Source organism: Lycium barbarum, chromosome 6, assembly GCF_019175385.1.
Source record: "Lycium barbarum isolate Lr01 chromosome 6, ASM1917538v2, whole genome shotgun sequence".
Classification (NCBI taxonomy): domain Eukaryota; kingdom Viridiplantae; phylum Streptophyta; class Magnoliopsida; order Solanales; family Solanaceae; genus Lycium; species Lycium barbarum.
This window is the reverse complement of record NC_083342.1, coordinates 111,193,666-111,209,810: the sequence shown is the minus strand read 5'-3', so window position 1 is coordinate 111,209,810 and position 16,145 is coordinate 111,193,666. Positions and strand designations below refer to the sequence as shown.

The 16,145-nt window shown below is 34.3% G+C and overlaps 1 protein-coding gene across 5 annotated transcripts; it reads left to right on the top strand.

Annotated features, from left to right (window-relative positions):
• The first annotated feature begins 7,632 nt into the window (after positions 1–7,632).
• LOC132645479 (jasmonoyl--L-amino acid synthetase JAR4-like) lies at positions 7,633–12,079 on the top strand. Of its 5 annotated transcripts, none has more exons than XM_060362486.1 (5): positions 7,633–7,768; positions 9,292–9,587; positions 9,773–9,874; positions 10,284–11,071; positions 11,458–12,079. In XM_060362486.1, the coding sequence occupies exons 2-5, from the start codon at positions 9,310–9,312 to the stop codon at positions 11,997–11,999; spliced, it is 1,710 nt and encodes a 569-aa protein (XP_060218469.1). In that variant the 5' UTR covers positions 7,633–7,768; positions 9,292–9,309; the 3' UTR covers positions 12,000–12,079. The 5 variants fall into 5 exon arrangements, with proteins under 5 accessions (XP_060218469.1, XP_060218468.1, XP_060218466.1 ...); XM_060362485.1 differs by lacking the exon at positions 7,633–7,768 and adding an exon at positions 8,062–8,287; XM_060362483.1 differs by lacking the exon at positions 7,633–7,768 and adding an exon at positions 8,370–8,481.
• Positions 12,080–16,145: the final 4,066 nt, after the last annotated feature.

Below are 16,145 nucleotides of genomic sequence, written 5' to 3'. Positions count from 1 at the left end.
GCTCGTCGAGACGTCCGAGCTCCTGGGACTGTAGCATACCACCCTCAGCTAGCTGAACCATCCACTCTGCATATTCCGCTGTCTCGAGGGCATCCATATGGTCCGAGCTCTCCCAGCGCATCCTCTGTACGGTCTGTAGCTGCTTTTGTTTGCAAATATTAATGATTGAATAAATTTGTAACGTAATACATAAAAAGATTTATTAAGTTTAAGACTAATAAAATTTACCAACGCCTCATACTGTCCTGCGAGTGCTGTATATCCTCGGCCATCTGCACGAGGCCTCGCGGGGTTGCCAATCAAACTGCGAGTGATCCGCATGTACCACTCATGTACCTCTGGACCAGAGTCGCATGTCGAACCACCGCTAGCGTCCCTACCCTCTGATCCCAACGGTGGACCTGGAGTTGCATAAAAGCCCGTCCCACATATAATGGTCGTGCTCCCAAGTAGCCTCCTCAGGTATATTTTGTACATGGCCGAACTGTCATAAGACACGATCGGGCGCGTGATCCTCAGCGATATCCATGTGTATCAACGGACACCACGACCTCCACGTGGGCTCGCCAGCCCTACAAAACGCCGGCAGTTGATCCAAAATCTGATCATACGACGTCCATATAAAAGCCTGCAAATAGAATTGAATTAGTTAATAATAAAAGACTAAAATAGTAAAAAAAATAAAATAATAACATACTAATGTTAAATCAAAAAACTTACAGTCTCCGACATCATACGATCTAGCTGATCCCTGAACGGGAGAATACTGTGTATCCATATCTCGGATTATGCCTCTCGTCCATCTCTGCGCGTATGACACCGCCTCAACAATATAATTGAGCGGAGGGTCAGCAGCTATAGGCTGAAAATGTCTCATCCTAGTCCACACCCATATCTGAAAGGGTCATTAAAAAAAATATTTTATTAGTCGTCGTTTCAAAAAGCTATATTTAGAATAAAATTACACACACTTAAATATATTACCCAGAGGAGCAGGCAAAATGCAGCGACATCGGTCCTCGAACCCATAGACGATCGACAGAATCCTCGATACATGTAAGCTAGAGCAGCATCGCCCCAACTGTAACATTCCAACTCACCCAGATGCTCCAGAAACGGCAAATACCTCAAGCTCACATGGGAACTCGATGTGTTTGATAATATGATGATAAGGTACAGACGAGCACGTCGGTCAACATCCACCTTAGGTATGTCCTCTGTAATCGGATGCTCCATGTCTATGAGTTGCAAGTGAGTAACGAGGAAATGCATCGACACCCGACTCTGTCCCTATATATCACCCTCCTAAGGTGCGAAACCAGTGAGCCTAGTCAACTTCTGCCGATATGACGACATCTGCTGAGGCTCCTCAATATACAAAGCGCATCCATCTACCTGTAGTCCGTAAATGACCTCCACATCCTGAAGGGTGATGGTGGCCTCACCAGTGCGGAGATGAAATGTATGGGTCTCTGGTCGCCATTGCTCAATCATGGCCGTCACAAAAGCCCTATCATGTTGTACGCTACCAGCAGCGACGCAACGGTAGATACGAGCTGCTAAAATATCCCATGCTTATTCCATCAACCTGGGATGGCCCAAGCGGCTGGCATTTACATTAGAATCCCATACTAGCTGGGACCTATCCTGCTGCTGTAGATAAAGTACCTCTGGCTCGAAGAGCCTCGGATGAAAGGGGGCGGGATCCATGGAGGTGTCATATCTGTTTTACGCATTTTTAATTAATCATTAACATGAAATATTAATTATGTAATCTTTTATCAAAAAATTATACTAAGGATGTTCAAACCTAAACTAAGGATGTTCAGACCTAAACTAAGGATATTCAATTATACTAACTAACTAAGACTTTAACGGGAAATTATATTAACTATCTAAATTTGCGAATTAATAATTGTTAATTAATTATTATACTAACTACAATTAACTAACTAATATTATATTAATGCTATTTTAAATCTTAAACTAAGGATGTTCAAACCTAACCTAAGGATTAAATACAATTAACTAACAAATATGATCTTAAGGATATTAAGGTTTAACTAAGGATGTTCAAACCTAAACTAAGGATGTTCAGTCCTAAATTAACAAATATTTCACAAATAGAAATATAAAGATTAACAATTCATTATCATACAATTAACATTAACAATTCATTATCATACAATTAACAATTAGCTAGCAAACAATTAACAAATAATTAATAAATAGTTAACAAATAATTAACAAATAAACAATTAACTAATGAAACTATTAACAAATAATAACTAATTAACAAATAAACAATTAGCTAATCCGCTAATTAAGAAATACTAAATAAATAATTAGCTAACAAACAATTAAGAATTAATTAATAAAAAATTAACAAACAAACAATTACCTAACAAACAATTAACAATTAATTAAACAAAATTTAAAAAATAAACCAAAAAAAGGGCAGTGGACTGCCCCATTTGCGCAAAAAAAAGGGCGTAGTATTTTTTTTCCGAAATCCGCAGCTATTACACAACAATCATGCTTAGGATAATAATATATTTAACAATATAATAGAAAATTCGTAGTGAAATACATAGATTGAAGGTGGTTTTTAATTTTTGAAATTGAGTTCTACGCCACTTTATTCCGAAATCAAAGCTTTGAAACTTGTTCCTTACCTTGAATATACCAAAATATTGACTTTCGGGTTAAAAAAACACGAAAACAACGTATTTGGAAGGTGGGGACCACTGTTTTTGCTCGTTCATGGCGCTTTTTATTTTTAAAAAAGGAGGGGCGACCGTCGGGGTGAAAAAGATGGTGGGCACTTTTGGTAAACACCTATTGCTCACTAAATTAGTGCTCAATAGGACTTAACTGTAAATTTACAGTTTGGTCCTATTGCGCACTAATTTAGTGCGCAAAAGGTATTTCGGTAACTTTTTTTTACTGAGTTATTTTGGTACTATTTGTCACTTTTTGAATCATTTAAGTTGCGGACTCCTAACTTTATAGCACATACCATCATCTTAAAAACCTATTCTAGATTAATTTTTTCTTCCTTTAAAGAGGAAAGGAAGAAAGAAGAGAAAGAGAAACTTTTTTTTTTTTTACTTTTGTAGGAGAAGGTAGAGTCTACAAGGTGCACAGTGACCTTTATCCATATTCACACTAGACAGTGGTATAGTACCTTCCTCTTTTTAGAGGATATACTTTTCAGGTGGAGGAATTAATTAATTAATTATTGAATGATCTCATTTTCAACTGATGTATAAGACTAGGTACTTTCAAGTCTTAAAAGGATGTCGTGTCTCATTTGTCACTTCAAAATAGTCTTAACACTCAAACGAGTCATAATCGTAAGTGGGATAAACTTTTTAAAGTTGATCAGATCTAGATATCTATATTATCTATAAGACACAAAGAGGCCCCCCAAAGTATATTTTAGGCTACAAAAGGTGCCTTGATACACGTTAGTTTCATTCTTTGATTTCATATAAAGATGGTCACTCAAATTTTATTTTATTTTATCAAAATTACTAAAGAAATTTTTGTAACATAACCCAACTATGATTATTAAATATCACCGAAAGTCATTAAACTTTTTTTAGAAAAAATTATTATACTTTGCCTGAGAATTGTAACAAGTCATTAAACAATTATTTTTTTGGTAACTAAAGAGTAATTCAATTTTGTCTAAGTATTATATAAATTGTCTCTTTTATTTCTCATCGTGACTTTCTGTGATATTTAGGCATAGTTTGCTGACTTTTTTGTTACAAAATATAGTTGAGTGATTGATTAAAAAAGATAATTTAGTAACTTTTAAGTGTAATATAATAAAAGTTGAGTGATCCTCAACCCTGTTACTCCATAAGCATTAATCACCTTCTCATTGCCAAAAGAAATTGTCACAGAAAACACGAGGATGAAGTGTTTTTCTAAACCTCCTCTCGCACTAATGACCTATTAATAAGATCGGCTTATGATCAAGACATGATATTAAGTCAAAGAATCTGCAACAAATTGTGTTCATGTTATATGTACCATTTTAATTCTTAAGCCGTTGTATTTTAAGTTGCATGCCCTAGCATTTATAACTATAGTCTATAGTTCTCGCTGGCTATGCTACTAGTAGATGTTCCAGCAACTTTATTTTCTCATTTTAATAGAGTAGAACCCCCAAGAAAAACTTCGATATTTTTTAGGGGGAGCAACGAGTGTTGTCATTGACCTGTTCACTATTGGGAATTAAGAAAAACTAGGGCTATATGGCACATAAAATAACAAGACAGAGCAAAACTATTGATGTACCGTACGTGCCCCTTTTTTCCAAATACACAAAATTGTTGCAAAAATAAAATAAAATTGGAAGGTACAAGAATTCGAATGAGGTGGATTCAGGATTTTAGACTAATGAATGCAAAGTACCACATCATAGATTTACTATATTCTTTTGTGACAACCTGCAGACTAAGTACAAAATTTCAGCTAAATGTCACGTCCTTAGTCTTCAACTAAGCGCACGTGCGGCACTTGACAACTCGCTCACGTTCTTGCACAACTTGCTCACGATCTTGCTACCCCAAGTCAACCTAGTTTACTACACTCAAGATCGCTAAGAGAATAGTAATTGAGAAAGACAAGAGAAATTTGCTAGAAGGAAACTTTTTATTATAGAAGACTTAATTGATTTTCCTTGATGGTTTTTTTTACAAATGTATGCCTCTCTATTTATACTACTCACCTAGGGGCTAATGGATAAATAATAATTGTTACACAAGTTCCTCTATATTTACAAGTATGTCCCCTCTCCAGAATACATGCCTAGAATATTCTAAGGCTTCTCAAGAAAGTCTTCCTAAATATTTTATAAGAATCTAGAGTCTCTCCAAGAAAACTCTACATGGCTCTAGAATCTTTCCATAAATGCTAGCATCTTTGTCATGTAAGCATCTATATGTCTAAAATATGTGCTTATGTGGCAAGATTACTTGGAAGATCATCACATAAAGATATAAAATTTGAGCTCAAGACAACTCCTCCCCCGCCCACTGTCATGCCTAGCGGTAGATGGTAAGTGTAATTTTTAGTACTCCATATAATGACAGACGTGTATTTAAGAACAAGAAGCATAAAAACAAGATTACAAATGTGCAACTACATAGAATGAGAATAGTAAATATAGCATAGATCCGGATTATAAGGTTAGTATGATCGAATGTAATTTATATATTTTCGATCTGGAATGACGACCTTATATGAAATAAACCTTCATAAACAAAGAAAACACATGTGGACAATCTAAATGGCTATAGGCTATAGCAAGGACTGATATATCTCATGGGTCATCATATTAAAAAATAAGGATGAGATTTAAATATTCTATCTAAATTTGCCCTTTGCCGCACCCGCACGTTCCACTTATTATCAAGTCAGCACGTATTGCACTCAAGTCCAGTGAAGACCAAAAAAAGGTTCCCTTCCAGTAATTTTTTTTTTATTTTTTTTTAATTTTTTTTTATAGTTATAAGAAAAGTAAGAAAAACTTAGTCAAAGTGGTCATTGAATAAGAAGATGATGCAACGTTCGAAATTTTGTGTAACTGGAAATTGAATTGTCCTTGAGTTTTTTTATTAAAAAGCTATTGAAAAAGGTGGAAAAGGAGTTCCCGAAAAATTTAAGTCCACCAATATACAAAATTTTCATTTTAAATATATACCCATTGTGATAACAGTTCCACATTATATATCCGTCCATCTACATGATCACTAACGCGTGTATTGCATAATGGAAAATTTTGAAGAAACTATTTTTCATACACCAATCAATAGGGGTGGACGTTCGGGCCATCGAATTGGATATGAAATTTTCGGTTTGAATATTTGATTTTCGGATTAAAGAAATTACAATCCAAATCGAATCCAAATAACTTTGGATTGGATTGAATATTTTAAGTTCGGTTTCAGATTATTCGGTTTGGATATTTCGGATTTCGGATTTGACTCTTGAGACTTAAGGCAAACTTATTAGGAACGAAATTCATGTGTTAGTTCCACAGAGGTAAATTTAAATCTTAATTGCTCAGTAAAAAAAGTCTTCCAGTTCAAATTAGGATTAACAAATCCAAGTCAAGTCCAACATAGTAAATTCATACCAAATAAAAGCATTCTGGAAATGTGGAAATGAACAAAATAAAATCTAAGTAGTCATCTGAAAAAATAACAAAGAACTCTACTGTGGGTGACACTAACGTGAGACTTTTGAGACTTGAGAAGTAAGAAAACTCTATATTATATTTGATTTAATAGAGAATTGTATATTAGATTTAACATTTTAATGGGTAGGGCCTTAGACACTAATCTATTGGACCTTTGGAAACTAAACTTATTAGTACTGAGCACACATGATATAGGTAGGGCTAGATAAAAGGTATAAAAATTTCGGATTTTCGGATATCCAAAAATCCATAGTACTAAATCAATATCCAATCCGAAATTCATAAATTTTAAAAATAAAATCCGAAGTCCAATCTAAAATCCAAATATCCAAACCAAATATTTAAAAAATTCGGATTTCGGGTTGGCCCAAACTATGCTCACCCCTACCAATCAACACTTCAATAATTTAAAATATTTTTAGAGAACATTTTCCAGAAAAATATTTTTCCTCATATCAATCAGACGTAATGTGCAGGCAATACCTTAGTAATTTCGTTAGGCCCCGCTTTCTCTAGAGTCCCAATAGATGAATATAGTCCCGGCCTTCATACGTGCCAATTCACCACTAGTATTTTTTACAGTAACTTATTTATGTATTTGGTAAGCATAAAAATACTTATAAATCAAAATAGTCAAAAGTCATAAGTTGGTTACCCTTATATATGATTTTACAATTTATAAATACTTTTGATTTGACCAAACTTTTTAGTATCCCTAATTTTTTTATCTTTGAATACTCTTCCTAAAATATTAATTTTTATTATCTCTCTATTCTATACTCATTAATCGTCATTATTTATGTTCAATACTTTCAAATTGTATATTTTTAAATAGCTTTAAGGACATTTCAGTGATTCTAACGGAAAATTGCTTATCAACATCTTTTTACCAAACACACTAACAACTTATTATAAGTTAAAACAATTCTATGCAAACACCTAACTACTTTTTTTATTAAATCCGTTTCAACACCTAAAGTGCTTTCCAACTTTTGATGCTTATCAGCTATTTTTAATCAGATTATCCAAATTAACCGGGCTCTTTTTTTTTTTCTTTCTCCTTTAGTTCATTTCATTAATCAACAGGAGCTGAAAATATTGGATTGATGTACAACGTTCTATGTTCTATTCTCACTAAAGTTCAAACTCGAATTAACACAATGCGATAAGAGTTGTGTCCTATTTATAATCTATACTATTGAAAATGTCGTTGGCTCAAAGACAGATGTATACCAAGGATATAGCTATGGAAAGTGCACACGGACGTCGACAAGACCATATATACAATTGAGAAAACGTTTTAAATATTTATATTTACAATATATTCGTGCTTGTTATCATGGAAAAAAACAAACCTTAGAAGGATGGTTTCTTGCGAATTTAGCAAGTGTTTTTATTCACTTCCATCCTTTTGTATTATTCCATTTCACAATACATTACCCCTTCTGTTTGGAGGTGAGTTTAGACATATCAAGTCAAGTGGTGCAGAATTTCACTAAATTCACCATTCTCCAATTATTCTCTTGTGATAATTGATGCGAACAATAGTAGGTAACGATTTTTTCTCTTTTAACTCGACGCTCGACTCCAGAAGAATTAGTATTAGTGTATTCACTTATCCTATAGCATGTTACTTGAACGTTTAATTTACTGACCGATGGTGTAACTATTACATTACCTACTATAAATGCCACTCTTTTTTTTTCGTCTTTACAAATATCACTCTTTACTAATTATGTATCCGTCTATATTTGGTAGTTTGGACCACATGATTCAAGTGAAAGATCCAAAAACAGGGTTATAGATCTTCCTTAGAGTGTTGTTAACACATATCCTCCACTTTCTCATGGGTATTATCGGCACGACATTTTCTCTTCGTCACACAATCTATATATAAATTCCCTACTAGTGCAAAGAATTTTATACAAAGTCTTAAGTCTCTCTCTCATTCTATGCACCATTTCTAGAAAGAGAAATAAGAGAGGGAAACAAAATTACTTGTATGTTTATATACTGAAAAAAAATAAAAAAAATAGATAGCTCTACTACTAGCAGTGTGCACCAAAGTAGGTGAGTTTCAAAATCACTGTTTGTTTATCAGAGTCTTGTCATATAGTGATTGATGCTACCTTAACCAATAAACCGTTTCCCCGCTGATTTTGAGCAGTCTTTTTTCTGTTTTTACAATTCTAGCCACTCTGCATATTACATGTACTGTGTTCTGAAATACATATATGATTAATTTTCTTTTTTTGTCTGCAAAGGTAAGTCTTTTTTTACCCTTTTTGGTCTGAATTTGAGCTGTTGGCCGGAGAGCTTGCTCGTTCTGTTTTTTTTTTTTTCAGTTAATATATTTGTCATCATGATTATTCTTTGGCTTTTATCGTATTCTGAACCTCCTTTTTTCTCCTTTCTCTGTATTCTATCTTTAGAAATTCTTTTTCTGGACCTTTCTTTGAGGACCTTTTGGAGTTGGTGTGATTCTCGTGGTGCATCTTTCTTTTTTTATTTCGACAAGAAAATCTTATATGTATATCTTATGTCGTAGGACTGATCAGACATGTATTGAGTACTGGAGTGAAGGGTGTTATTTGATGTACCCAAAAAAGTTTATCATTCATTTACTTCAATTTGAATCAATCAGAATGGATACACAAAATTCTTCTTCATTTTTTATATGTGTTTGTAGATATTTAGCTATTTCAAGATTCCAAAGGGGACTTTGATCAGAGCATCAAATCTATGTGTAATGTGTGTTTCTTTTCTTCTTATTTTTTTTTTAAGGTTTTTTTTTTTACTAAGTTTTAAGCGTGGCCAAGTGGAGTAGTGTCAAAAATGTGCACCTTTCCGTCCACGGTATTGGTTGGTATCTAAAGAGAGCTGATTCAAAGAATTGCTTTTCATATTGACCAAATCCTCTTAAACTTTGAACTTATTTTTGTCCTAGCAAATATCCATATCATTTTTCTCTTACATCCTTTATTTTACAGTAAGTCACTAATCTTCTTGATTAGTCTTGAACATGTACTAATTGATTTAAAGGAGCTTAATTTATGTCGTGCTTATGATTTCAGATTGTGGAGAAGATAGAGATGAGATTTGATCCAGAAGAAGTGATTGAGGAATTTGAAGCGTTGACCAAAGAAGCTGGTAAAATTCAAGAAGAGACACTTAAAAAAATTCTAGAAGAGAATGGAGGCACAGGGTATCTACAGCAATGGGGTCTAAATGGAAGAACTGATTCTGAGAGTTTCAAAGATTGTGTTCCTCTTGTTACTCACAAAGATTTAGAGCCTTATATTCAAAGAATTGCTGATGGGGATCTTTCCCCTGTCCTCACTGGAAAACCCATTACAACCATCTCATTAAGGTACTCCTTTTTCCTTTTATTTTATATGTACCAATTAAGTGCGTGTTATGTTATTCACAAACTAGTTGGTGTCGACTATATGAATCCACTATTAAAAAGAGGATTCTTGGTATACTTGCATAAAGATTTTCTTGGATAGTTGATAATTTTGAGAAAGTTAATTAACTTTTTTTATTTGGTTGCAGTTCTGGTACTACTCAGGGAAGGCCAAAGTTTGTACCTTTCAATGATGAATTGATGGAATCCACTATGCAGATATTCAAAACGTCTTTTGCATTTAGGAACAGGTAATGCGATGCCCTTTTGTCATATGTGCTGTCTTTTTCCATGTTTGCTTCTTTGGTACTATCTGAAAAGTGGGGCTGATTCAAGTTTTTTTTTTTTTTCTCCTGTAAGTCACAATACTTCAACATCTTCTTGAAAATGAAATTCATTTTGGTTTATCTATTCAGCTCATCTGGAGTCCTCAAATTCACAACCTTCCTTTATTGGCTGGTTCATATTACTTTATTCTCTTAGTACTAGTAATAAATTGTGTTTTGTCCTGATAAGGATAAGAGTTCACAAGGTGATAAATGCGGGGACAGAAATAGGACTCAATGTTCCTTAAATATTAATTTGTAATTGTTGATTTGTGGTATATTTTTTTTACTGTTATGACAATTTTTTTTTTTCCAATTATTTTCATTTTTGCAGAGAATTCCCAATTGAGAATGGGAAGGCTTTGCAGTTCATTTACAGCAGCAAGCAGTTCAAGACAAAGGGAGGTTTGGCAGCTGGAACTGCAACTACAAACGTATATCGTAACGCTCATTTCAAGAAGACAATGAAGGCAATGCAAACGCCATGTTGTAGCCCTGATGAAGTTATATTTGGTCCTGATTTCCACCAATCTTTGTACTGCCATCTCTTGTGTGGGCTCATTTTTTGTGACGATGTGCAAGTTATCTCCTCAACTTTTGCCCACAGCATTGTCCATGCTTTTAGAACTTTCGAACAAGTGTGGGAAGAACTTGTTTCCGACATAAGAGAAGGAGTCCTCTCTAGTCGAGTCACGGTCCCTTCCATGAGATCAGCAATGTTGAAATTGCTAAAGCATGATCCAGAAAAGGCTGACACCATTTATAATAAATTTTTGGGATTAAGCAATTGGTACGGGTTGATTCCCGTACTATTCCCAAATGCAAGGTACATATACGGTATTATGACAGGGTCCATGGAACCTTACCTCAAGAAATTGAGGCATTATGCAGGGGAATTGCCACTACTGAGCGCAGATTATGGTTCTTCTGAAGGATGGATTGGAGCAAATGTCAATCCTAAGTTGCCTCCTGAGCTAGTTACTTATGCAGTACTTCCTAATATTGGTTATTTTGAATTTATTCCTCTGAGGGGAAATTTAGATGGGCTTGAGCCTACACCAGTGGGTCTTGCTGAAGTTAAACGAGGGGAGGAGTATGAAATTGTTGTCACCAACTTTGCAGGTACAATTTTCTTGACCAAAATTATTGTTGTGTCAGTGACTTCTATGAATTTGTGTTGGAAATATAACTGTCATCAATATACCATGCATTATTGGGTCATGTACTATATTAACATTAAGGCATTGATTCAATATTGTCCATAGCCTGACACTTCTTATTGACTCTATTTTTATTGCCCACCAAGTATAGCTCATTTGTATATGGTACTTTCATTAACTCTATTTATCATCTATTTTCTTTCTCAGTTATGGTAGGAAGAGTTTATTCCATATTGGATGACAAGTCCAATAGTCTTGGAGTACTTTAATCTTTTACATTGCTTTAGATTCTTGATTTTTTCAAGTGTTGGGACAAAATTTGAATTAGTTTGTACATGTAATATGCAGGGTTGTATCGTTACAGACTCGGTGATGTTGTGAAAATAAAAGGATTCCACAATGCCACACCAGAACTCCAATTCATTTGCCGTAGAAATCTGTTACTAAGCATTAACATTGACAAGAACACCGAAAAAGATTTACAGCTAGCTGTGGAAGAAGCAGCCAGACATTTAGTGCGCGAAATGCTGGAAGTAGTAGATTTCACGAGCCACGTGAATTTTGAAACTGATCCGGGACACTACGTGGTTTTCTGGGAGCTCAGTGGCGAAGCAAGCGATGAAACTTTGCAAGAATGTTGTAATTGTTTGGACAAATCGTTCGTCGATGCAGGCTACGTGGGGTCCCGAAAGGCCAAGGTAATTGGACCACTTGAGCTTAGAGTTGTGAAGAGGGGAACTTTTCATAAGATATTAGATCATTTTGTAGGATTAGGGGGTGCTGTTAGCCAGTTCAAGACCCCAAGATGTGTTGGTCAGAACAACAGCAGACTGCTACAAATACTATGTTATGATGTTGTCAAGAGCTATTTTAGTACTGCCTACTGTTGATGTTGAACTTGAATACTTGTACAAAATTGAAGAGTACTTGGTATGGTAAACAGGAAAAGTTAATGAAGCTTAGTGGTTGATCTCAATGAAGCTGATGCATCTGTCACTTTAATTTGCATCTTCTATAACTGTTTAATTGTCCCTATTTTCTGATTATTTTAAAATAATAAGTATAATTTTATGTATACACAGTTACTCGGACTGACAAAAGAGGTTAGTTATTGGAAAGTGATGAAAGCTATCTTCTTGAATCGAACTTATACATAGTATAATTTACTACTCCCTCCGGATTAAAAAAAAACCCACTTTAACCATTTGCATAGCCCTTAAGAAACTAGTCACTCCAAAGAAAAAAATATGTATATTGACTAAACTACCGCTAATTAAATAGGCATTGAAATTTAATAACATAACTCTTAATAAAGGCAAAACTAAAAAGATAAAGTTAATTGTTTATTAATTTAATAAGTGAACACTTTATTTTACCCATAAAAAAAGGGCTAAGTGGACATTTTCTTTGATCAGGAGGGAGTCGAATTTAAGAAAATGTATAGTATTTATGTGAAGTTTGTAATTGTTGTAGAAAAGTTCTCATAATGTTATTTTCGCCTACAGCTTCTAAAACTTAAACGGAAAATGTTTACAAAAATGTCAGCAGCAGTGTATAGGTAATGTATAAAATATTAAATATACATATACTATACATACTTACACAATATATACAGACATTTACACAATATATACATATATAAATATATACATATAATATACATACCTATACACAATATATATAATTTAAGGGTATAGATAGTGTATACTTCGATCAAGTTTGGTGAATTAGATGGCCGAAAGTTTAGGTAAGTTTTCCCACACTTAGTGGTCGTTTGGTGCATGGTCAAAATTATCCCGAGATTATAATCCCGGGACTAATTTATCCCACATCCTGGGACTATTTTATACTATTTAGGAGATGGTATAAAATAATCCAGGATAAGTGGTATAAGAAGGTATATCCCAACTTATATCATGGGATGCATTTTATACTTTGTTTGGTATAAGGTATAAATTTATCCCTATGATATAAAAAATTAGTGCTGGAATATCCCAGCTTATATCATGCACCAAACTACCCCTTAATGTCGGCGTGGGATAATATTGGGCCCATGTTTGTAAAACACTGATGGCCCACTTTTCTAGTCCTTATGTACTCCCAATGGGTCGCACTGGCAGATATTGATTATTATGTGGGCCATGATCAGAAGATGTCCATGTTGGTTCGGCAGAACGAATGGTCGTTAATTAGAGCAGGCGAGTGGATATTATATTAATGCTGTGCTGATTTGCTTTTAAGCTGTTTGAAAATTGTAGTGGAGATGTCTAGTGTCTACCCACTTGGGGAAAATTGCCGACACACATATTTGCCAATATAAGGGATCGTTTAGTTGGTGGGAAAAAATAACAATCCCAAGATAAAAGATAAAAAGAGAGTTTATTTTATCTCGCGTTGGCCATGAGTATTATTTAATCCCAAAATTATTTTATACAAATAAAATGATGGGATTAATTATACGGAAAAGGGCTAAAATTACCTTTGAACTTTGAAAAATAGTTCATTCATGCTCTTCGTTATACTTTAGAGTCAATTATACCCTTACCGTTATACTTTGGGCCAAATATGCCCTTGAGTATAACGGAGTGCCACGTGTCGGTCTCTCAGTGGCCAACTTGTTTCCCCTCTTATTTTTTCATCCGGATCAAACAAATACAGATCCGACCGAATCAATTTAGTGCCCGACCCGTCAATAACATATCATACCCAAATAAACCTAAACCTAACCCATCAATAACACATCTAAGGCTGCTCTCTCTCTAAAAAAAAATGCATACCACCTCTCTCTATCGTCTTCAACCTCCATTTCATCATCAAATATTGTACATATATGCGTTTATCTGCTGCTGTTATTATTCATAAGGTTCTTATTGGAAGAAGGTTCTTCATAAACTCCATAATCTTCGTTTATCTGCTACTGCTACTGCTACTGTTGTATTTTCAGTTTTTTAAAGGCTTGTTGCGGATTGTTAAGTCTGAACATTAATGGATGTTGATTTTTATTTTTTTTTGAAATCTGGGGTTTTGCTCAACAGTTACTCTAACCCCACCTTCAACCTTTTCGCTATTTTCAGTGAATTTAAGTCTTACAATGTCCGGTATCTGTTGGATTTTTGTATCTTTAATTTTTTGTTTGATTTAAAGTTTGAGGTTTTACGGTTTTTTTTTTTTTTTTTTATGGTCTTGTGGGTTTTGATGGTTTTGCTTTTCTTTTATGTGGGTTGGTTTTGATTCTTGATTTAACTGATTGAAAAAGAGCATCCAACCAAAAAAAAAAAAAAATGGAAAAGGAGCGATCTATTGTTTCTTCTTTTACTTTTGTGGGTTTTGAGTATTATTGAATTGGAAAAGAGCATCCTAAGGTAAGTGCTATTATTGAATTGTAAAAAGAGCATCCTAAGATAAGTGCTATTATTGAATTATTTGTCCAGAGTCTTATTTTTGTTGTTTCATTAAAGTGTTGATCATTTTTTTCGTATTTTATTGGTTTAGACAGGCTGAAAATTGTGGTTTTTGGGAGTGGCAAGATAATTTTCTAGACAATGCTTTATTGGAAATAAGTGATTTGAAGGATAAATTGGAAGTGGCTACGGTGAAGATGGACAATTTAAGAGAGTCGTTGAATGCGGTTAAGCTCGAAAGAGACAACTTGAAGAAAAAGGTGCATAACTTGGAGGCTATAAATAACTCTCAAGTGAACAAATCAAGGGAATTGGAAGAGAAGATGTTGAAGTTGAAGATGTTGTTTATGATTTCATTGGCCGTATTAGTTGAATTTTTTTGTCGCTAATTTAAGATGAATTATGCTTGGTCTAGTAATAGAAGAGCACTAAGCTTTAGAGGTGACCACAATGGTGTTAGTGAGGCAACCAATCTCCAGTCTCATTAACAAGCTTAACTTGGCAAGGGAATGATGCAGTTACTACCAGCCAGTTGGAGGCTAAAGCTCAAGAGAGGATTGGGAAATTGAATCCAAGAAGGGGACTTAACAATTGATTTAGCTTTATGAAATGTTTTTTTTTTTTGTGAATTATGGTGATGTATTTACTGCTTAAGACAGTACTCTTAATTTGCTAATTATGTAATGGTCAAACTAAATGGATGCCACATTATGACTTGGGGTGTATTAGTTTTTGGGGTTATAGTGGGCAAAACTGTGATGAAATGTGGCAAAAGTGTGTTGAAATGTGCAAAATTGTGTTGGTTATGTGCAGAAATTGTGTTAAAATGTGTAGAAACTGTGTTGGTAATGTGCAGAAACTGTCATTGTTAGCAAAATAAGTTCAATGAGGCAATGATGATTTTTCATTCTTTACTCATCAGATGGTTGAGAATCAGCTTTGTATTAAATGAAAGATATATAATGAAAATCTATCTTGTAGGCCGTGTAGTTCCATTATATTTGACAGACTAATACCTATGCATTTAACACCTAGTTATGAACATGGCCAGGTTTTAATTATGCCATTCAGAGAAATGGCAACAGAGCACTTAATGTCTAGAACTATGCAGTTAGAATTTCTTGTGCACCATGCTAAGGAGGTTGCAAGGTTTTAGTTATGCCATTCAGAGAAATGGCAACAGAGCACGTAATACATTAATGTTTTCTTAGGACTTTGAATTTCAATCATATACAAGGCAAGGTTTTGGTAAGTAGAATAATTACATGGAATTCAATCATAATCGGGCAGGTATGCAGCAGCAAACAATGATGACATTCCAATCACACAAAATACCCATGACCATATTGTAGGTCCATCCAAACTCCTCCTTTTTCTTTCTTGCCAATACGCGATGGTTGCAGCAAAACAAAAAGACACCATTTAGCTCCCATATGATATCATTTATGGGAGCAGTTACAGGCACTTCATTCAAGTATTGGAAACAAAAGATCACAGCTTTAGAGAATCATAGACACAAAAAGTTCCCAAAAAGCAAATTTACCCATAATATTAGCAACACTAAATTAGCAAATTTACACATACAATAACAACAACAAACTAGCTTACATACCAAGACTTCAACTCCTAAACAAA